This window comes from Sinocyclocheilus grahami, unplaced genomic scaffold (genome assembly GCF_001515645.1).
Source record: "Sinocyclocheilus grahami isolate Dianchi unplaced genomic scaffold, SAMN03320097.WGS_v1.1 scaffold20.1, whole genome shotgun sequence".
NCBI classification, from domain to species: Eukaryota; Metazoa; Chordata; class Actinopteri; order Cypriniformes; family Cyprinidae; genus Sinocyclocheilus; species Sinocyclocheilus grahami.
In genome coordinates, this window is record NW_015505199.1 from 1,214,424 (window position 1) to 1,236,923 (window position 22,500).

Consider the following 22,500-nt stretch of genomic DNA (forward strand, 5'->3'; position numbering starts at 1 on the left):
CAGACTGCGGGTACTTTATTAGGGGGGGAAGAAAGGGGGGGGGGGGGGGGGGGGGGGGGGGGGGGGGGAGCACAGTTGCAATGAAATCCATAGATGCCATTCCTGCTTGCTAAGTTGCTAAGCTATACAGTGATTGAAGAGACAGATAAAGGCCACTAGCACTTCACAGAATTGTTCTAAAAGTCCTCTTTTCTCTCATTATGTAGCCATGCCAGACAGACCGCAGCAGTGATCACTGATCAGGAGCGAGAGGAGATGGAGTGTGTGTCACTCAGGTGGAGTGGGGTAAACTACCACTGGCTTTCCTTCCAGCTGACAAACAGTGTTTATCATCAACCTGATCCATCTCAACAATAGGTTTACAAATGATCCCCCACTATTCGGCCCTGCGCCTAATTTACAATGCTTTACTATCAGTCACATCCTCTACCACAAAGAACATTGAGTAGATACACACAAAAAGAATCTGCCTATCTGCCTTCCTTTGTGTTTGTACATGTACGTGCATATATTTACTGACAATATAAACATGCCACAAGCCCAGTGCTGAGGAAGCTACTTTGAACCTAGTTTACCAAGCTACAAACTATTCATAATTTAGTAGTTTGTTAGACTACAAGCAAAGAAAGAAAGAAAGAACAAGGACAATGACCTGCACTGGTTCTACATAACAATGTGAAAGATGTTTTTTATTATTATTTATCAAAGAATCACAAGTTCCAAAAAAAAACAATTAAGCAGCAAAACTTTTTCCAACATTGATAATAAATTGGCATATTAGAATGATTTATGAAGGATCATGTGACACTGAAGACTGGAGTAATATCTGATGAAAATTCAGCTTTGCCACCATGGGAATAAATTATATTTAATAGTATATTAAAATAGAAAATCTTTATTTTAAATTGTAATAACATTTCACATCATTACAGTTATTACTATATTTTTAATCAAATAAATGCAGCCTTGATGAGCATAAGAATCTTCTTTAAAAAAACATTAAAAATGTTACTGATCCCAAACTTTTGAAAAGCAGTGTTTATAGATTATGTATTCCATATTTTATTCTTACAAATTTAGCTATTCCACATTCAATTAATTACATTAATTTATAATTTAATTAAAGCGGTGTTTTTCTGGTACAAAAAAAAAATTAATAATGGTGATGGTATTTAAAGGTCATTTACATAAGAAAATATAGCAGTGCACATCCTCATTTAACTAACTATTCTGCTTTTTAAAAAATAAAAATAAATAAGACCTAAAATGCTTGAATATATGAATACATTTTGAATCAGTTTGTTTACATGAACTGTCATAACAGAACTGATTCACTAGAATTGGGCATTTCTGTCAGGAACCCTTGAAGCCTGCATGTCAAACATATTAATTAAAAGTGCACCTGTGAACCTGCATCAAGGGAGCATTTGGAAAAAGAATTGGGCCTTTTCTCTGCACCACATGTTGTGGTGGCAATCTCTGAACCAAATCTTCATAATTTATGGAACCCTCAGGACACACTCATCCACAGTCATGTTAAAGCTCTCGATCTCATGCCCCATGAGTTCCCAGCATGCTGCCACAATATCACAAACACTGTTTTCTGACAGCCTGTTTTATATAGATACAAGCATATGTTACTCATCGCGAAACCCTGTTAATGGCTCTCATAAGAGACAAAGCAGCTTCTGTGCATTTTATATTAGACAAAAGTTAAACCTTAAAGCAGGGTGTATAGCAGAAAACAGGTGGGGTGGAAGACTGCAGGATCTGTTAATAAGGATCAATACATGTCAAAGAGGACCTATGGGATGGAGGAATATAGGGATCGATAACACAAGGAAGTGGCTTGTGCTGTAATGCACTGCCATATGGGAGGTGAAGGGTCTCAAATGACTACAATCAAAGGTTTTTTTCTGCCCACATCAGACCCACACATCCTCAAAGGACGTAAGAGAGTGCAGCAACAACAGGCCACCCATGAAATTGCACCAGCATTTCTGTTATTGTAAATGAGTAGGCAATGTGTGGGTGTAATGAAATTAGGGTGCAACTAACATCTTCAGCAGGTTGGATAATGACTGTCCCATCTGCACAAAACGCTTGGAATGTTTTGACGTACAGAAATAATGTGTATTTCAGAATCACATTCCAAATGAGACATGTTACGACTCTGCAAAGTGAAGTGTGAAAGTTACACTGCAAGTTGCGAATTTAAGCTCATTCTGGTCAACAAGTTTGGCTGAGATGGAACAAAGTCTGACGAGCCAAGAAAAAGCAGGAAAGCAAATGGGCAAATGCAGAGAAAGCCAAATGGCTTCTTACAAAAAATGCTCAGAAGGAGAGAAAGGAAATTGAGTGAAATGGAGTGAGTTTTTGTGAAAAAGGCTCTCAGGAAGTTTGTCATTCTCTATTGTCGCTATCTAGCTGTGTTTATTTATTAAATTTTTTGGAGGGATGTCAACCGAGATTGCTATTTGCCTACTGCTGTAAAACTCTTTTCAACAACAGCTCACAAATAGCCATAGACAGCATATGTAAGACCATTATTGTTGTGAAAACAAGATAATTTACAAAAAAAAAAATTATAATAAATAAATAAACTTGGAAAAGCTTGGACACTTTAGAATGATTGGAAATCTGATATAAGAGGTAAAAACAGATTCCAGTAAAGACTCTTACGGCTCTTAGCTGTGTGGAAAAAGCTGCTGAAGCTGAAAAGTCAGACTCCATCAGTCACTAGTAGTTTTGATGATCTGCAGACTGACGGAGGCACTGTATTTTTAAGCATGGCAACAATTAAACAATCCAAGCTATTAGATTTGATTTTCAGTTCAAGCACAGAAATTATATTCAATGAGCTTTATCACAACTTACAACAATCTGGATGCCTCAATGTGGCAATTTCAATGAAGTATCTTTACTACCTCAATAGCTTAAAAAGGCACATTGGCCCTGATAGCAGTATTTAACGCATTAATGTCCAGATGTTTGGAAATTCTTACATAGAATTATTTTCATACGAAAAAAATGTGCATTTGTTTTGCAGCAGAAACCAATGCAAAGATAATAGGGGCTTTTCCCACCAGCCACAAAAGTTGCCAGGAGCATTTCTTACTAAAGACTCCTATAGTATTAAAACATTATAAAATTGGACATTGGATATTTTATGATTAAATACTGTACTATTATGTCCAAATTATTAAAAAATAAGACAATAAAATCTTAAATCAATCATTTTAAAATGCTACAAGTGGCATAACAACAGTAAAAAGTACGCTATTAAAATAAATTTAAGATTTGCTAAGGATTATATTTAATAGTATAATCCTGTGGCTCAGTGGTAGAGCATTGCGTTAGCAGCGCAAAAGGTCGTGGGTTCAATTCCCAGGGAACACACAAACTGGTAATAGCCTGAATGCACTGTAAGTTGCTTTGGATAAAAGCGTCTGCTAAATGCATAAATTAAGGATGTGATGTCAGCTTTGTGCTTTACAATACAGAAAGTAAGAAACAGATATTATACAATTTGTGAAATTGGTAATCTTTTGTGAAATTAATTTCATCCAGAGCCACAAAAATTGCCAGTACTCCAATGCCAATACTATTCAATAAACCAGAGGCAGAGAGGCCATTAAAACGTATTAAAACTGTTTTATGCATTGATAAGTCCAAAATAAAACATGGCTACACTCTGATTTATCACTGATGTGAAAAACACAAAGGAAGCCAACAAGTCATAACCTTGTAAATGCAGAGACGAGATAACCAAGCTACAAGACTTTGAAATTGTATTTTATCGTCTGTTATTTTACTGCATGCAGCAAACATTTTCTGGCTTTTCTATTAGGATGAACTCTGAATAAACACAAAACACCCATCTGAAAATCAATCTTAAAATCATCTTTCTTAATAATTAATTAAATATTAATAATAATATTAATAATAATGACAATACATTTCGATAATAATGATGATTGTGATTATTATTATTATTATTATTATTATTATTATTTCTTAACATTTTCTGGCATTTCTCTTTGGACGAACTCTGAACAAACACAAAACACCCATCTGGTTCTAAAATAATCTTTCGAAATATTTTTTATATTAATAATAATACAGTAGTAGTAGTAGTAATTTCAATATTTTTTTTTTTTTTAGATCTTAACAATCATAGTCAATGATTCGGATCAATAGACCTCCAGTCATGAGTTAGTGGAGGATAAAATTCAAACTCACTCAGTGCTATTTTCGCTAAGTGGAACCGGTTGACCCAGGAGATCTTGCTGACGGGGCTTGGAGTGTTGAAGACAACCGTGAAGCTCACAGGACGACCAGACCTACAGCACATGAGAAAAACATTGGACAGGTGGTGAGATACATTGATCTAACCAACATGGGAGCACTGCCATGGCCCTTTGAGTTCGATCATCTTGTAAAATTTCCATAAAAACACATCACAACATGGTGGTCCCTTAATTATCAGTATTAATGATACAGTGAAATAGTTTTGCTGCATTGCACCAAGGAGCCCTGGGGAGAGCAGCTGACACGCTCCCCAATACAGCTTGATCTCAAGCTGAGTCTAAATCTGTGTGCCGAGTCTTACTTTTCATGAAGTCTGTGCTTATTGGAGAAAAAAGCAGACAGCAGAGATGAAGATGGTATGGAGATACATAACATTTGTCTTCCTTAATTTAATCAAAGAGACGGTATGAAGGTCAAAGAGACCATAAGCTCCATGGATGTGGTGGCATGTGGGGTTATGTGGAGAAGGAGGGAGAGGGTCAGGCCACAAGATGAGGTGAGCACGCTGAGCTGATCTGCATTCTAAGCCAAGATGTTTAGCCAGGTTAATGGACCAGAACTTTTCAGCAATGCCTTCTACAAGAGGGGAATGAGTAAGCATGACTGAGCACTGTGTGCTTCTGGACGGGATGAGGTTTTTAATATGAGTTATTAAAGGAGATTGGCCACAAGAAACCCACCTGGATTTGACTTTGAAGAATGACAGTTTAAAATTGAATATGTGATTAAATTTCTGGATTCGATCATTATAAATAGATCTATCTATCTGTCTGTCTGTCTGTCTGTCTGTCTGTCTATCTAATACACTCATGTAAACTAACTATATAAGGGAAGTACTAAATAATAAACCAAATTTAATTTTTATGATTCCCCTTATTTAAAGGCACAATATGTAAGATTTTTTCTATTTTCGCTAAGTGGAACCGGTTGACCCAGGAGATCTTGCTGACGGGGCTTGGAGTGTTGAAGACAACCGTGAAGCTCACAGGACGACCAGACCTACAGCACATGAGAAAAACATTGGACAGGTGGTGAGATACATTGATCTAACCAACATGGGAGCACTGCCATGGCCCTTTGAGTTCGATCATCTTGTAAAATTTCCATAAAAACACATCACAACATGGTGGTCCCTTAATTATCAGTATTAACGATACAGTGAAATAGTTTTGCTGCATTGCACCAAGGAGCCCTGGGGAGAGCAGCTGACACGCTCCCCAATACAGCTTGATCTCAAGCTGAGTCTAAATCTGTGTGCCGAGTCTTACTTTTCATGAAGTCTGTGCTTATTGGAGAAAAAAGCAGACAGCAGAGATGAAGATGGTATGGAGATACATAACATTTGTCTTCCTTAATTTAATCAAAGAGACGGTATGAAGGTCAAAGAGACCATAAGCTCCATGGATGTGGTGGCATGTGGGGTTATGTGGAGAAGGAGGGAGAGGGTCAGGCCACAAGATGAGGTGAGCACGCTGAGCTGATCTGCATTCTAAGCCAAGATGTTTAGCCAGGTTAATGGACCAGAACTTTTCAGCAATGCCTTCTACAAGAGGGGAATGAGTAAGCATGACTGAGCACTGTGTGCTTCTGGACGGGATGAGGTTTTTAATATGAGTTATTAAAGGAGATTGGCCACAAGAAACCCACCTGGATTTGACTTTGAAGAATGACAGTTTAAAATATTTTTGAATTTGAATATGTGATTAAATTTCTGGATTCGATCATTATAAATAGATCTATCTATCTGTCTATCTAATACACTCATGTAAACTAACTATATAAGGGAAGTACTAAATAATAAACCAAATTTAATTTTTATGATTCCCCTTATTTAAAGGCACAATATGTAAGATTTTTTATTAAAATATCCACTAGAACAGTGTTATATATTTTGCTGACTTGTGTACTTACTTACATTATCCCAAATGTTTCGAAGAATGTTTAAATCCAGAGAAATAAGCAATTTTAACTACTGACACGGACCGTGTCCATAGTGTCATTGTGTCGCCTGCCAATGACGTCATACACCCTCGATTTCCGGTTTTGATTTGTAGAAAACATGGAAACACCAAAGACGCTTTAAGTTGTGTGTTTTAATAGACCGGTGACGACCACACAGAGTAGCATTATAACAAAACTTTCAAATGTATCTAGTATGATAAAACGGCGCTGCTTTTTTTCCCCCTCATACGCACGACCGGAAGGAGCGGAAGTGGTCGACTGTAGCATAATAAAAGACGTCGTTTCGCTTCGACGGCTTTCAGCCTCACCCTGCTTCATTCTACTACGTTAATAAATCATTAGCTCATCCATGAACATGGTTTCTGCCTAAGTCCCATAAGATTGCATCGGTTGTGGGGATGAAGACGACAACTCCCATGATTCCACACTCAGTCATGGCGTCATCAAACTACGCCTTGTTTCTTTGTTTATTTTGAATACGCGTCCTCTAGCGGCGAAAATTACATATTGTGCCTTTAATTTAAAAAAAAGTATAGAGTGCAGTTTCTGTAAGCAGTACGCAAATTTACGAGCCAAACAACAGTTCTGCACTCTTTTTAATACAGCTGTCCAGGTCTTCAATGAGTCAGGAACCCATTCTACACTTGTAAAAATACTTTGACTTCATTTCTAACACTGTGCCTACTAAAGAGAGTCTTTCAGCAAAGGCTCAGGGACACGGAAAGCAATTCACATTCAAACATCATTAGAAGGTAATTGACTGGAGAATACGATGACGCCAGCCTTGGCTACTGTCGCACCAGCAGCCTCTGCCTGCTCGGCATTCATTTCTAGCCCAGGAGACACAGAACGAGTCAGAGAGAGAGAGCAAGAGAAAGGAAAAAGGAAGGAAGAAAAGCATGAAGTGCAAATACACAGATACAGAAGAATGAACTAAAACCTTCGAAGACGCTCCAAGATAAAGAAAGTGAATTCCAAATGAAATTCAGGTGATGCTAGGCTCCTTCCCAGAATGGCAAATGCAAACAACAACTCACAGATTTCCTTCACTCAACACAAAATAAGCAAAAAGAAGTGGGATAGGGGGAGGGTTGGTTGTTCGGAGTGAAGTAAGTGGGCTCCATGCTTAATTTGATTCTTGGAATAAAGATTCTTGGCACCCACATCGGTCTTAACACGATAAACAGAACGGCTCTGTGTTCCTCCCGCTGGCTGATTGAAAATCTGGGTGGTTGCAAGAGGGTGTGTGAGTTTGTGTGTCTCTGTGCGGCCTGAATGAAGAAACAGCACGAATTCCAAATGAAATTCAGGTGATGCTAGGCTCCTTCCCAGAATGGCAAATGCAAACAACAACTCACAGATTTCCTTCACTCAACACAAAATAAGCAAAAAGAAGTGGGATAGGGGGAGGGTTGGTTGTTCGGAGTGAAGTAAGTGGGCTCCATGCTTAATTTGATTCTTGGGATAAAGATTCTTGGCACCCACATCGGTCTTAACACGATAAACAGAATGGCTCTGTGTTCCTCCCGCTGGCTGATTGAAAATCTGGGTGGTTGCAAGAGGGTGTGTGAGTTTGTGTGTCTCTGTGCGGCCTGAATGAAGAAACAGCAGAACAGGCAAACTCCCAGGCAGAAAGGGCAGAACGGAGAGCAGAGAACAGACTGATTTATGGCTGCAGGTCAGTGCTGTGGCATGTGTGTGATACTAATGCAGAATGACAGGACAGATGGTGGAATGGAAGCAAGACACTCAGCTCTTCTCTGTGCCGATTGGAGGAGACTGTAAATCACACAGGAAGTGGCTTTGGAGAAAGCACTCTATGCCTATAAGCTCTATAAACCCTACGCCCATTAGTCCAAGATCAATTGACCTGTCAATGCCCATTAGTCCAAGATCAATTGACCTGTCAAATTCACACTTAACCCTGGGTTAACATCTTTTAAAAAACCAAGTTAAGGCCTCTTTTAAACTTTGGGTCTCACAAATGGGTTAGCAATGCTTTCAAGTTGTTTAGCCACAGACAACCAATCATAAACTGCCTCAGTTCTTACCTTATTAAATACTGATATGCTTTCACGCTGTTTAATTTCAGTGTGTAAGTGAAACAGTAAAAGCTAAATTATTAACTTGAGTGATCATTATTTTTGTGATTTTTTTTTTATATTTCTCTAAAAGATATTTAGATAATATAAGATATTAAAGATATTTCAAAAACAGAATCTATGTGGCCAATCTGTATTTGTCCAATCAATGTTACTAACCTCATAAATATGCAAATTCCTGAAGCTCAAACGGGCAGCAGCACCACCATGGTCATGGGATTTATTCCCAGGGAATGTATGAAGTGATAAAATATAATGCAATGCAAGTCACTTTGAACAAAAGCATCATGCAAAATGCATACAAATTTAAAATGCAAATGTAAATAAGAACATTAAGAAAGGGTTTACAAATATGCAGTGTGAAATTTTGAAACCTGGAAACCCAGGATTATTTACTAACCCAGGACGGGGTATGAATGATCTTGGATTAATTGTGACGTGCGCCCATTAGTCCAAGATCAATTGACCTGTCAAATTCACACTTAACCCTGGGTTAACATCTTTTAAAAACCAAGTTAAGGCCTCTTTTAAACTTTGGGTCTCACAAATGGGTTAGCAATGCTTTCAAGTTGTTTAGCCACAGACAACCAATCATAAACTGCCTCAGTTCTTACCTTATTAAATATTGATATGCTTTCACGCTGTTTAATTTCAGTGTGTAAGTGAAACAGTAAAAGCTAAATCATTAACTTGAGTGATCATTATTTTTGTGATTTTTTTTTATATTTCTCTAAAAGATATTTAGATAATATAAGATATTAAAGATATTTCAAAAACAGAATCTATGTGGCCAATCTGTATTTGTCCAATCAATGTTACTAACCTCATAAATATGCAAATTCCTGAAGCTCAAACGGGCAGCAGCACCACCATGGTCATGGGATTTATTCCCAGGGAATGTATGAAGTGATAAAATATAATGCAATGCAAGTCACTTTGAACAAAAGCATCATGCAAAATGCATACAAATTTAAAATGCAAATGTAAATAAGAACATTAAGAAAGGGTTTACAAATATGCAGTGTGAAATTTTGAAACCTGGAAACCCAGGATTATTTACTAACCCAGGACGGGGTATGAATGATCTTGGATTAATTGTGACGTGGCTAAAAAGCTGATTTACATACAGTGCATGAACAGATCTCAGTAGACCAAAAAAAAATAAAAAATTCTAGTATGAAAAACTTCAAGACTTGCCTCTGTTTCAGTCATCTGTCAATATACTATATTAATATTTTGTTCTCAATCAACCCGCCGTGTTTTTGTCAATGTGTAACAGGCAGAATACATAGGCGCATACACAGACTTGCAGCAAACTGAATGGGTGATGTTAATTATCCTGTTTCCTGAATGTGCATCATCCTCCGTGGCTCCAACGCTTTGAAATTCCACGTGTCATTGTCCCCTTTAGCTGCTTGCTAAGAGGAGTTATCTGATGGTAGGAAAGGCTCCTAAACTAACAGCAGGTGAAAAACAAAGAACAGTGGATGCATGCTGCCTCTCTCCCCAGGTCTGTATGTGTGTGTGTTTTTTAAAGAGAAAGACAGGTGAAGAGAGAGAGGATTTGTGTATGTGTACCAAAGAGAGAAAGAGATGGTTTTAAATTAGTTTTTTTTTTTCTGTATTCAAAGCTTTATTTCCTTTTCTTCTCTGCCTCGCTGCGATAATGTTCTTCTTTTCTCCTTAACAGAATTTTTTTGGCCTGGTTGCCACCTTTTATTTATAGACCAGTGGAGAGAGGAAAGGAAATGATGGGGAAAGAGGGCAAAACCAAATCAGGAAATGTTGTGAGCCGGATTCAATTAGCATCAGCCAAATGAACACTATAGCTCTCACAGTTCTTAGGCTCTATTCTATTTACTTCTTTTCTATTTTAAATTTATATTTTAAATTATATCTTTATATCTTAAGTGTATTCTTATATTTCTTCAATCCTGCTGGTCTCTGAGAGCAACTAAACAAATGTCGTTGTATTATTATAATGACAATAAAGTTTCTTATCTTATTCCATTCTTATTCATTAAGGGGTTCTATTAATGATATTTTAGAACTTTTGAGGAATATATGTTTGCAAAAAAGAAATTCAATTCTTAGTATATAGTATTAGTGCCCTCAGAAGTCTGTTGCCAACTGTAGAGATCACTAGTTGCACTGTACGTTTTTGATTCACAGACTAATAAGAACACAAGAAGATAACACTGTATATTTTCTATTCACTAAAAATAAAAATTCTTATTTTAGGGATCAGGTAATGTCATTGCTCTGTATGTTTTTGATTCACTAAAAATAATTGGCTCATAAAACTCACATTGGCTTATATTTAGAATTCAAATTTAGACTACACTGTAATAATAATAATAATACATTTATTTTGTATAGCGCCTTTAAAAATTACTTTCTCAAAGCACTTTACAACACTAGCAAGCACAATAATGAAAATTAAAACACAAAATACAAAGCAACACACACAAAAAACCCTGGAATAAGACTAAATAATTGAACAAGATACTAAAAACTAAATGAATCAAGTAAAAGCAATCCTGAAGTAAAATATTTTAAGAAATCCACAATTTGGGGGCATAAGATGAGAAGGCCCTGTCACCCCTAGAACGAAGCCGTGTTTTAGGAACAACTAAAAGACCACTCTGAGAAGAGCGCAAATTAAAAATAGGTGAATAAGGTGATAAAAGCTCGGTCAAGTACTGAGGAGCCAGACCATGCAGTATCTTGTATGTTAACATAAGGATTTTAAAATTATTTGTCTGTCACATTAGGTTGAGAAAGCACACAGAGATTAAACATTCTGCTAAGTCTCTTCCATGTGAAAAGGCAGAAAATCAGTCCCATGTACCTTCTCTCTGCTTGCAAGGCACTATTTATCTTTGTATTCGGGTAATGAGGATCAAATGAAATATATTTTTGTCTTGAACTTTCACGTGAACACGTTAGTTGGCTTTAACCCTCATGTCTTTAGGCTCTAAAATAAACCATCAGCATTTATTAAACGGATAATTCATCCAAAAATAAAATCATTTATTCACCCTCATGTCATTCCAAACCTGTATAACTTTCTTTCTTCTGTGGAACATAAAATAAATTATTTTGAAAAATGTCTTTAAGTCCATACAATGAAGGTCAAGGGGTCCAGTGTTGTTTTGTATTTTGACTGTAGCAAAACAAGAAACTCTTACAGGATGACAAGAGGGTGAGTAAATGATGGCAGATTTCTGGATGAACTATCCCATTTAAAAATTCAAGGTAAAAAATTTAATTTTTAAATGATTCGTATTATTTTTAAATGTAAATCATTGGAGTCTATTTAGAGTCCTCAAATATAATCTTAACAGAACATGAAGGTTAAATGAACGTCAACTGATCTATGCTTTACAGTATCTACTTTTCTCTCTGCTTCTCTTCTCTCATGTTCTCCCCGTCTCCTCAGCTCTTTTCTTAGTTGAATCCTCCACTAATCTGTCTTTATTTCTCTTCCTTCCATGGCCGATTCTATGAGTGAAGTTTCCGCTCTCACTCTGCATCATTAAGATAAGCATATTCAGGTGCAGCGCACTGTGAAAAATATGCAGCCTCCGCCTCGACACATTTACATTCACTGACTCTTAATGTGACATAATAAGAGTACATTAAAGCCCCTGTCTACGCATCAAAGAGAAATTACACTACTGCTCCAAATGGGAAACAGCAGCTCCCAGACTAAGTTAAATGAATTGGATAAGCTCTGTGACTAGCCATAACGTAGCACTTCCTAGACTGAAAGGGGCTATGTAACTTTACCTCCAGCATTCCTTGATCTCTCGAATCTGAAAACTATCACTTAATGATTTTACATCATGCTATTAGGCTTGTAATTCGCTGCTTCGTTAAAGGTGACAAGGGGCAGGTTTTTAATGCATGCCGCAAATAAAGCCGGGTAACGCGCTTTCATTAGGGGAAATTAACATGGCACCGGGCTCCTTCATCATCTTAACGTTGTTGCAGATGAACATTAACATGTTTGTCATCAGCCATTATGTTTCAGTGCTGCTTGGGATCACCTGCTCCAGAAAATGTATAAGACTGTTAAATCAAGCTGTGGTGTAATCGAGATAAAATCGTTTTTTCTTGTTTAGATCTCAAAAGCCATTTAGCAACATGTCTTACTACTAACTTTCTTGAGGCAAATGTAATCTATCAGGAGAACAAGGAAATGAGGAAAATTTGTTTTTTGAATTAGATATGGCTATAACAAATATCTGAATGCATTAAAATGTGCATTCACTTTATCGAGCATGCTGAAGAAAAATTACCAACTTTGTCAAAATGCAAAGAAGATTTTGCCCCGTTTACTCACTTGTCTGGTCTGCCAGGGACTTGCAATCGTAAACGGCACTTGTTGGCACTCTGAATTTGGTCCTCCTTGATGCGGATCAGCCTTTGCAGAGCCAAACACCAGTCCTGTGCTACAGTGGTGTTCAGATTCTATAAACACAGCAAAGAAAGACAATTGTGATCCGAGCAAACACACTATATAAAATATTTACTGCCACTTTTGGTAAGTTGTATTATATTATATGCATTTAGCATTGTTTAGCACAGCTGCCCATATCAGAACAGACCTGTAACCAGGTGAAAACCATTGCATCATATCACATTAACTGCATCTTTTATGTTTCGTTGTTATGTTAACTATGTTTTTGGCCTCCAAGTATTGATGAAATAATAAACGTTTCTCTCTCATAAACAAAATTATTCTCACCTCCCAAAAGCCAAATCCAATTGAAATACATCTCCAAAATCAATGAGGTCTGCAGAAGTTCACTCATTCGCTATTTGCTGCACATTTATATTCTGATTAGTTTGTGGGTAGGAATTAGTCATTTGGAGAGAGGCCAAAGGCACGGTTGTGATCAAGAAACCATGCAAGACAAAGCCCTGTTACTGTTTTCACACAACGCTCAGAGGTAAAAAAATAAAAAAATAAATAAAAAAAGCAGTCTAGCTGTTTTTGTACTGGCTTACTGGCTGTCAAGCCATCAGGGGAGCTGTCCTGATTTGAGAGAAGCCTTGTGCTATGTAGACACGCCGTTCAGAGCTATCTCCCATCTGAACATTAACTCCAGATCAGATTGTGAAGGTTTCCCCGTGTTGTCATCCAACTATCACGCGCATGCCATGATAATCAATTGATGATCCATGTCTTTGGTTGCCGAACTTTGATCACAATTTAATTATGCTGAAAAACAGTGTTACCCCAGATGGTTGTAGCATATGTGACTAATACAGCTTTTGTTTTGCCATTCAATAAATTCTACCTTAATCTTTTCCTGGACTTTGTTCTTTTTTATTATTTTTGGACACTTAGGCATTTTCATAATGAAAATTCTGTTTATTTATTCAAAAACACAGCTGATCTTATTTTTAAAGTTGATGTGTGCAAGTAACTATACACAGTAACTTACAATACCGTTTAAAAGCTTGGGGTCAGTAAGATGGGTCAGTTTTTTGAAAGAAATGTGTTCTTTTATTCAGCAAGAATACATTAAATGTATGACAGTAAAGATATTTATAATGCTACAAATATTACTATTTCAAATAAATGCTATTCTTTTGAATGTTCTATTTATTAAAGGGTCCTGGAAAAAAACATGTTTTCTCAAAAAAAGAAAAGAAAATTAAGCAGCACAACTGTTTCTGATGCATCAAATTAGCATACTAGAATGATTTCTGAAGGATTGATCGATTGATTGAACTTCATTATCCATCAATGTGGAAATTTACTTTTGGCTTCTCATAAAAACACAAAACTTACATACACAATTAAAATGCAAACAATAATCATAATCATACAACAAGATGCTTCAGCTTTGCACAAGATGGAAAAATTCACCTTTGCCATCACATAAATAAATTACACTTTATATTAAAATAGAAAACAGATATTTTTAATTATAACATTTCACAATATTAATGTATTTTTAATAATATATGCAACTTCTTTCAAAAACATAAAAAATTCCACCGACCCCAAACTTTTAAAGATATTGTACATGTATATTGCAAATACAGGCTAATGTTTATATACATTATACATTTTAAATATTTGAAATGTATATGTATTTATTCATTCATTCATTCATTACAAACTTTAGCTTATGAGCTATTTTTACAATTACTTTTAACTTACTTTTCTAACTAAATCCCACAATGGTGATTTTCAATGTATAACATAATTTACCTTCATACATGCATCATGGGCCCACTGTACATGCGGCAATTAACTGTATTTACCTGGTATGTTCCCTGTAAAGTCCCCACGATCAGAGTGACCTGCTCTACCACTGAGAGGTCATGCTGCAACTCCTGCAGTTCCTGATACAGACGGGGCGGACCTAGAACGATACTTCCTGTCAATCAAAAACAACAGCTTTACTTATCCAGTACTTAACCTGCACACCATGCTTTATCAGAGCATGAACCCCGGAGTGCGAAAAGCTCCTGCACTCCAGGGTTCTCGATAGCTGAGATTGTATTTCTGTGGATATGGGTTCCCGTAAGGTGCTGAATCATTCGAATATGTAATCGAGTCAGGGCGGCTCGGTTACACTGTGAGCTACGCTCAAATAAAAAAACACTTCAGCATTTCCTATACAATGCACATTACTCTATTTCAGATAATTGATCTGCAACCTGCACAGCGGTCTAATGACATAAAAGATGAATTTCAGAACCTGAGGAAGACAGACTGATTGTGTTCTTAGCTTTCACTTGAAAACTTGGCCAAATGCAAATCTAAACAAAATCAAAGGTCTTAACTTTTAAAGACTTTGGGTCTATGACAAAACTTTCATTTGTCAATACTCTCCAGTAGCACCACTAACAAAGAGAATCGATACCGAAGATAAATCGATCTCCCATTGTTTGTGTAGCCACACAGGCTAATGCTATAGGGAAAAGGAGCAGAGTACAAAATGAAGCCATTTAGAAATATGAAGCCCTTTAAGGGTGACGAAATGAACACAGGTGTCTCATTAGACGTGAAATGTACCATCGATAAGAATCCCCATTCGCTTTCTGCGTTCTCTGGTCTCTGCCTGCAGAATCAATAGCCGGGGTGAATCTGCTCTACACGTCTGACCAATAGCCCGGGAATGAGGAGTGTAATTAAATCCCGGAGCTGGATGCGAAGACCGCAGGACTGTCTGGCCTTTCAGCACCTCCGCATAATCAGGTGACCTGTGTGCAGAATTGGGGCGACGCGGGCAATTGTTGGCCCCCAGCTCAACCTAATCCTCGAAGTACTGCTGCAAGGTCTGTCAGAGAGCTCTCTCTGTCTCTGACACACCATTTCTCTCTCTCGGCTCTTTCTCCTGTCTTCGTGTCTTTCACTGTCTGTCTGGGTTTGCATCCACTTCTCTCTACACCTCTACATCTTTCTCTCGCTGTTTTGTCTGTCTCTCTCTAACCTTTAGAAATTTAATAGGGTCTTCAACTCACACAGTCACAGAGACATCTGTCACTGGCACGGCTTGATCAATAGCAGGCACATTTGAAAAAAAAGGCATAGTGATCCCCTACAGCGCAAGCTACGTGCTCTTCTGGTTGCTGTGGAAAAGCCTTAGGCAGGCCTACAGGTTTGCAGGCTTGTGGCACACCTTGGCCTCAGGTGAATGTGCTGACTTGTAATCCAGACTAATCCAGTTGGTGTGGCGGGATCTGTTTTTTCACACTATGGCATGGTATTCTGCCATTTCCACTAGTCTATCTCTCTCAAACACATTGTCATATGTAAGCTGACACACGTGCTGGGTGGCTGCCAGCAGAGGCCTATGCAGGCCCAATACAGAAGTCCAAAACCTAAAGTCAACAAAGCTGTTGCCAGAAAGGCAGCTAAAATATGGGTTTCTCATCTGTGCTCTTTAACAGACATACAAATCAGAGTGCTTTTACACATACAATTTTAGCAAGGATCTGTCTGGCACATTTAAACAAATATAAAAATTATATGCATGGTCGCTGAGGAAACAATTATGTGATCATTTCCAGGAACCAAAGGGTGATGCCAAATTAAAACTGCAACATAATTATCTAAATATACATGTAGATAATAAATGTAAATATTATGTAGATTTTAATATACACAATTCACAAAAAATAGAATAAGTAAAAAATAGTATCAATAATAAAGGTATTCATAATATGTTAAAAGTATAATTTATTATTATTATTAATAATAATAATAATAATAGGACTTGCTGTAGTCCATTATATTTACTTTGTCTAAATGGCATAAGTCTAGAAACAAATATTATATAATATATTTGTTGTTGTTGTTTAAGAGAGAGCAAAATTGTCCAGATAAATAACATGACTGTATAATACAGTATGTCTCCATTAGGAATACATTCTCACCCCCCAATAAAAATGCTTATGTATAGCTCCCCCAGGACAGGTCCCATCTCTTGATTCGCAGGGGCCTTTAAAATTTGCAGTATCCTACTGTTTTGTGCTGCTTTACAGTGGCAGCAGAAGAGGGCCTGGCTCCTCCTGGAATGTTGGCCTATTCCATCAATAAATTAGGGCACTGGGGCCTGCAGGAGATGAAAAATGAGTCTATTTTGAGGTATGCTGGGGGAGCATGGGATCTGGTTTGGGCAAGGAGCCCCATGAAGTGACATCACAAGGGTAGAGAGATGTGGCGCGAACCAGGCAAAACAGGGTTGTATGCCTATGTGCTGCTATAAATAACTGAAGATGGACATCTCAGACACAGTGAACCAGACTACGACAAAGGGGTTTGGAAAATAGTGATTAAAGTGGCGGCTTCTTGTTACATAACCAGAAGTGTGCACTAACAGTGCAAAGAGGTCATTGAATAGAGTAAGAGAGTAAAGGAACACTGCCTTTTTTCTCTACACAGTAAGAGATAGTGAAACGAATCCTCACCGAATTCAAGCTCTGTGACCAGTCTAGCCATAGAAAAAGAAAAAGGTTTTGAAAAGAAAGCTTCTGTGGCACACTATGAGACTGGTGAGATTGAGAAGGAGACTTTATCCTTCACTGTGATCATTTCATCATCACATTTGACCTGCACATCCTCAGAAAACAGTCTATATTTTCTTGTAACTTGTATTTTAATGTATTTTTTATTTTATTGTACATTGATATTATTATTTGTACTAGCCTTACTGCACCTTGCTTTTAAATAAAATTAAATAAAACATTAAAAGCTGCTGTTAAAGATACTCTACTTTTCAAATGTTTGGGGTCGGTATGATTTTTGAATATTTTCAAAAGTCTCACCAAGGCTGCATTTATTTGATCAAAAATACAATAAAAACACTAATATTACTAATATTACAAACACTAATATTAAAATAGCCATTTTCTATTTTAATATATTTCATAATTAGTCCTGTGATGCTAAAGCTGAATTTTCAGCCATTACTCCAGTCTTCGGTGTCATATAACCATCCCTTCAGAAATCATTCTAATATGCCGATTTGGTGCTCAAGAAACTTTTCTTATTATTATTAATGCTGAAAACAGTTGTGCTGCTTAATATTTTTGTGTAAACAGTGATACTTTTTTTGATCAATAGAAATTCTTTGATGAATAGCGGATTCTTTGATGAATAGAAAGTTCAAACAGAAAACTTTTTTTAATATTATAAATGTCTTTACAATTATTTTGACAGTTTAATGCATCTTTGCTGAATAAAAGTGTTAAAGTTCTTTAAAAAAAATACTAGCCCCCATTTTTTTTTGGTAGTGTAAAAATATAGGCTGTTACTTAATAAAATAAAAAACATATTAAATATTTATTATTTATTTTTCCTGTCACTATTTTTATTTCTTGTATTGATTATTTGGCAATATTTCAAGTGAAATAACCATGCTGGCGAAAATTAGAAATATGAAGTAGATGGGAGACTACTGCTGAGTTATAAAACAGCAGGAAAAGAACAAAGGCAGATAAATTGGACAAAACACTGTTTTATAATGATTTCCAAGAGAAATAAGGTATAGGGGGCAGAAGAGGTCTTCTAAAGACTCCTGCTCGCGAGCTGTCTGCTAGGCCCTGGCATTAAACATCTTCAGTCATCTAATTTCCTGGCTCCCCTGTGTGCACAATCCAACATGGGTGTTCCACAGACAACACCATTAATATTTCAGCTCACAAAGTAAATGCTTAAACAGCCAGAACCTGTACATCCTGATAACACTTTGTACCTGGAGCTCTGTCAGCATATTTATCTTAGTGCCCCAGAATTGCTCTTTTCCTCCTCCTCGTCTTCCAATACAAAACACAATAATGTTTTGTAAGAGTGTTCAGCCCGGATTCCAATCTCCTGAACTTGCTCTCTCTGATTGGGAGTGGAGGTGGAAATAATGTGCCAAAACTGATGACAGTACGCTGAATATGTTTGTGGTCTATCTCTATCAGACAGTGAAATAAGATTGCTTATACTGTGCCTCTGTTGTTCTTATCTACCTTGCCTGAGATACACTCATCTGCGGAGGCCATAAAAAGGTGCATTGCTCACAAGAAATGGCCAATTAATTCAAAATGTCTAAGAGACTCACATCAAAGCTGCATGTTATCTGATTGTTTAGAAAGTAGCAGCGCCAACAGCGTTGCCATTACCTGATCCCGAAGAGCCACCCGGACGCTTGACGCCTCCAAGCTGATAAAGAGTATCCTTAGTCTGGGTGCCCTCTTGACCCACTTCAACTACCTGGACCTGCTGCAAGGGGGCGCTCCACTTCAGGGTGTACTTGGGACCTACTGGAACCAGACTGCTGATGTCAGGGGGCCCCCTGGTGGCGGCAAGAGGATCATGTTATAGAAATGGTTTCGCATAATTATTAAAATAAAGGAACCTGACTGATCACACTGAAAAAAGGGTGTACGATTTACTTTGAAACAATTTTGACTCAGAAATTGCTAGTAAAATTCAAATATACAAAACAATTCCAAAGAAATAGCAAGTTAACGCATTGAATTATACTGACTGAAACAGTATTTTCATGTAAAACATATTCCAATATTCTTCATTTTACTTATGATGTGTCTAAAGAATCTCAGCAGCAACCTGTGTGTGTTGCTTCAACAAGGCAACAATACCTATGCTGTTTTATTTTCTTTGTTTTTTATTATTTATAATAATTTAATTCGAATCATTTATTATTTAATTATACAATTTAATCATACAATAATTTATACATTTTTATTATATTACTTATTGTTTTACTTATTTTTATTGCTCTTGTTGTTTAATATTATAATAGTACGGTTTCAATGGATATTTATTTTCAAAAGATAATGCCTCCATTAGCAGTAATTTTCAATGGCTTTTGTTAGAATAACAATTGTTGGATTTGTAGTGGTCAGATAAAAGTACAGGATGAAGTCCAGTACAGATGAAGTCCAGACGAAGTAGGGATGAAGTCAGAACATCAAAACATACTGAACCAAGATTATTCAATAAACCCTGCTCATTTTTTATAATCATCACTTTGTCTCCTGCTGTTGTACTCTTCACTGGCTTCATCCATCAATCTCTTAGGCAGACAGAAGACTGTTATTACAGTTTTGGGTACCAATCAAAGTAGAGTTTTGTTTACTGATTTTGGGTATCAGACAAGACTTGCTACTAAAGTAATAGTTCACCAAAAAATTTAAATTTGCGAACACCGTAAAAAGCAATACTGTGAATATAGGACTCAAATTTAAACTGAAAGCAACGGTTTTAAGTTAAAAAGCCTTGATCATTGATTTGTTTATTACAAACCTTACGTTAATTGATGGACTGGAGTTGTGTGGATTACTTGCAGATCATTGTGATGTTTTTATCAGCTGTTTGGACTCTCATTCTGATGGCACCCATTCACTGCAAAGGTTCCAGGATGCAAACTATGGGGGAGCTAGGGGGAGCTCGGCTCCCCTTATTAAGACATGGGCTTCCCTGAAAACGTGATTTGTGAAATTTTGGGGGGTCTCAAAAACTATTGCCAATGTGTTATTTTGACGTGCAATTTCAGTTTTGTGTAATGTGATCATCGTGGATTATTATGTGTAAAATTGCAAAAATATCATTCATTCATGCATGACGGCGATTTAAACCTAATTCACTTCAATAAAGATAACTATACATGCTGCTCTTGTCATGAGCATCAAGGTGTGGGGGCGCAGCGGTGCAAATTCCACTCATGTTTAGTACATGTTAACTCAAAGATTCGTAGAAAAAATATAAACGTTGGACTCTGTGGTCGATTCTGTGTTAAGGTAAGGCATGTTATTCGCAATTATGTGTTGTGGCTGGGTTGTTTTAGGTCTGCATGACTCTCGACGTCTTAGGCCTAATTGAACGGCGAAATTATGGTATTCTTCTGTAGCCTGACGACGAGTAACTTTAACCGTTGTTCATGTGAACTCAAAGACAGCCTGATGCTTTGTTTATAGACTATTTGTGGGTGGCTGTTTGTTGTTTCACCGATCAATTCGTGTCGATAAAGCATAATAGGGTAAATCCTGTATAGTGATTTATCCTATATAGTGCTTGCATAAAGCAAGTAGAGCATACACTTGTAGCTGTTATGTATCTTTGTAAGTCCCCACGCGCAAGCAGACGAACCCAAATCCCCCCGTTTTAAAAAAAACAAAACAAGTGGGCTCCCCCAAAGTCCACGGTATAGTTCGAACACCGAAAGGATCCATTGGTGAGCAAGTGGTGAGCTAAATTTCTCCCTATGAGTGCATTGTGGAGGGCTGGACCTCCAGCTAGTTGGAGGGTTTGTTATTATTCATGTATTCTTGTAATGTGAGATCAACATCGCGATCACCTTGCTATGATCTTCTAAATGGGCATGTCGAGTCGCACTTTAGAAGAACAGAGACGAACCGTGCTGCAGTAGAAGGACTAGCACAAAAGCTTTGAGATTCAGCATCAGCGTGAGCTTTTTCACTTAGCTGTTTACCTTTTGCACTTCTGAGATGTGATCAATGATGCTGTCATAGATAATCTATTTGAGTGAAACAGAGGAGTGCCTTTATGCCTTGATCTATGGGGATAATTTGTGCCACTGTAGCAAAACACCCTGCCATTTGTTCCCAGATAATGAAAGCCCATTTGACTCTGCCCAAATCTGTCCTGTGCCTTAGCCATTAGCCGCTAACCCCCTCACACTGACTGCGGCATATTGGGGAACGTCACTGTAATGCTTCAGGATACTCAGGAGTCTATATTTAAATCGGCTGATGAGAGTCAATCCATCAGTGTGGCCTTAGAGGCGGAGAGAAAAAGAGAAAGTAAATCAACCTTGTCCAGGACACGTACTTGACGTTGATGTTGGCACAGATGAGCATGTCACCGAAGAGAAAGACTTTTCGCTCCTTAGACTTGAGGACCTGTCCTCGTTCGCTGTACACTGTCTCAATCAGCGTCTCGCAAAGGATCAAAGAGATCTGCTCGGAGTTCAGCAGCTGAAGAAAAGAGGAGACACTGATTACACGTAAGTCTTACAAAATAGAGGGGACCAATTACATGGCTACACACTTACTTAGAAGCCACGGCGTGTCATATAAGACACTTGAAGTTTCACAGACAGGCAGCACAGAAGATTGGAAACAGCAGTACATTTGTAGCAGAAAGGTTGTGGATATAAAACCCATCTTAAAGATACTCCTTTCAAATAGGATTGAGAAGTACAGACTCACATCCACAAACTACATAAATTTGGATATGTACTAATGGTTCTTTAATTATATAAATAGATAATTTTAGAACCATAAACTAAATAACTGTTTGTTAGTTTGTTTTTTACTTCAATGGTCCCTGTACTTCCGATGCTCCATCTGCTCCATCAATTTGAGAAAAATCTTGAGTTTTATGCACTTAAAAGTACAGAGGAAACATTTAAATGATTCTAATATTTCAACAAAGGTTTGGAGAAGAATCATAATTATACTGTGACAAAGTCCTTCTCTTTAGTGTATACTCAAAATCTCAAAATGTGTTTCTAGGTTAAAGTAATTTAAAATGGAGTTATAATGGATTTTCACGAACAAAAAAGGTTTTCTAAACAAAAGAAAAATCATTTAATAAAATCACACAAAATCAGTTGTGACC

At 37.2% G+C, this 22,500-nt stretch overlaps 1 protein-coding gene across 1 annotated transcript in view; it reads right to left on the bottom strand.

Annotated features, from left to right (window-relative positions):
• The window catches only part of LOC107555825 (rho guanine nucleotide exchange factor 10-like protein), a 117,839-nt gene that overhangs the window by 48,838 nt on the left and 46,501 nt on the right, over positions 1-22,500 (bottom strand). The window contains exons 15-19 of the mRNA XM_016238735.1: positions 21,709-21,854; positions 19,017-19,189; positions 14,661-14,776; positions 12,724-12,851; positions 4,243-4,343 (exon numbers count right to left, since the gene is read on the bottom strand). Coding sequence (XP_016094221.1) covers positions 4,243-4,343; positions 12,724-12,851; positions 14,661-14,776; positions 19,017-19,189; positions 21,709-21,854 — 664 coding nt within the window. The remainder of the gene's footprint in view (positions 1-4,242; positions 4,344-12,723; positions 12,852-14,660; positions 14,777-19,016; positions 19,190-21,708; positions 21,855-22,500) is intronic.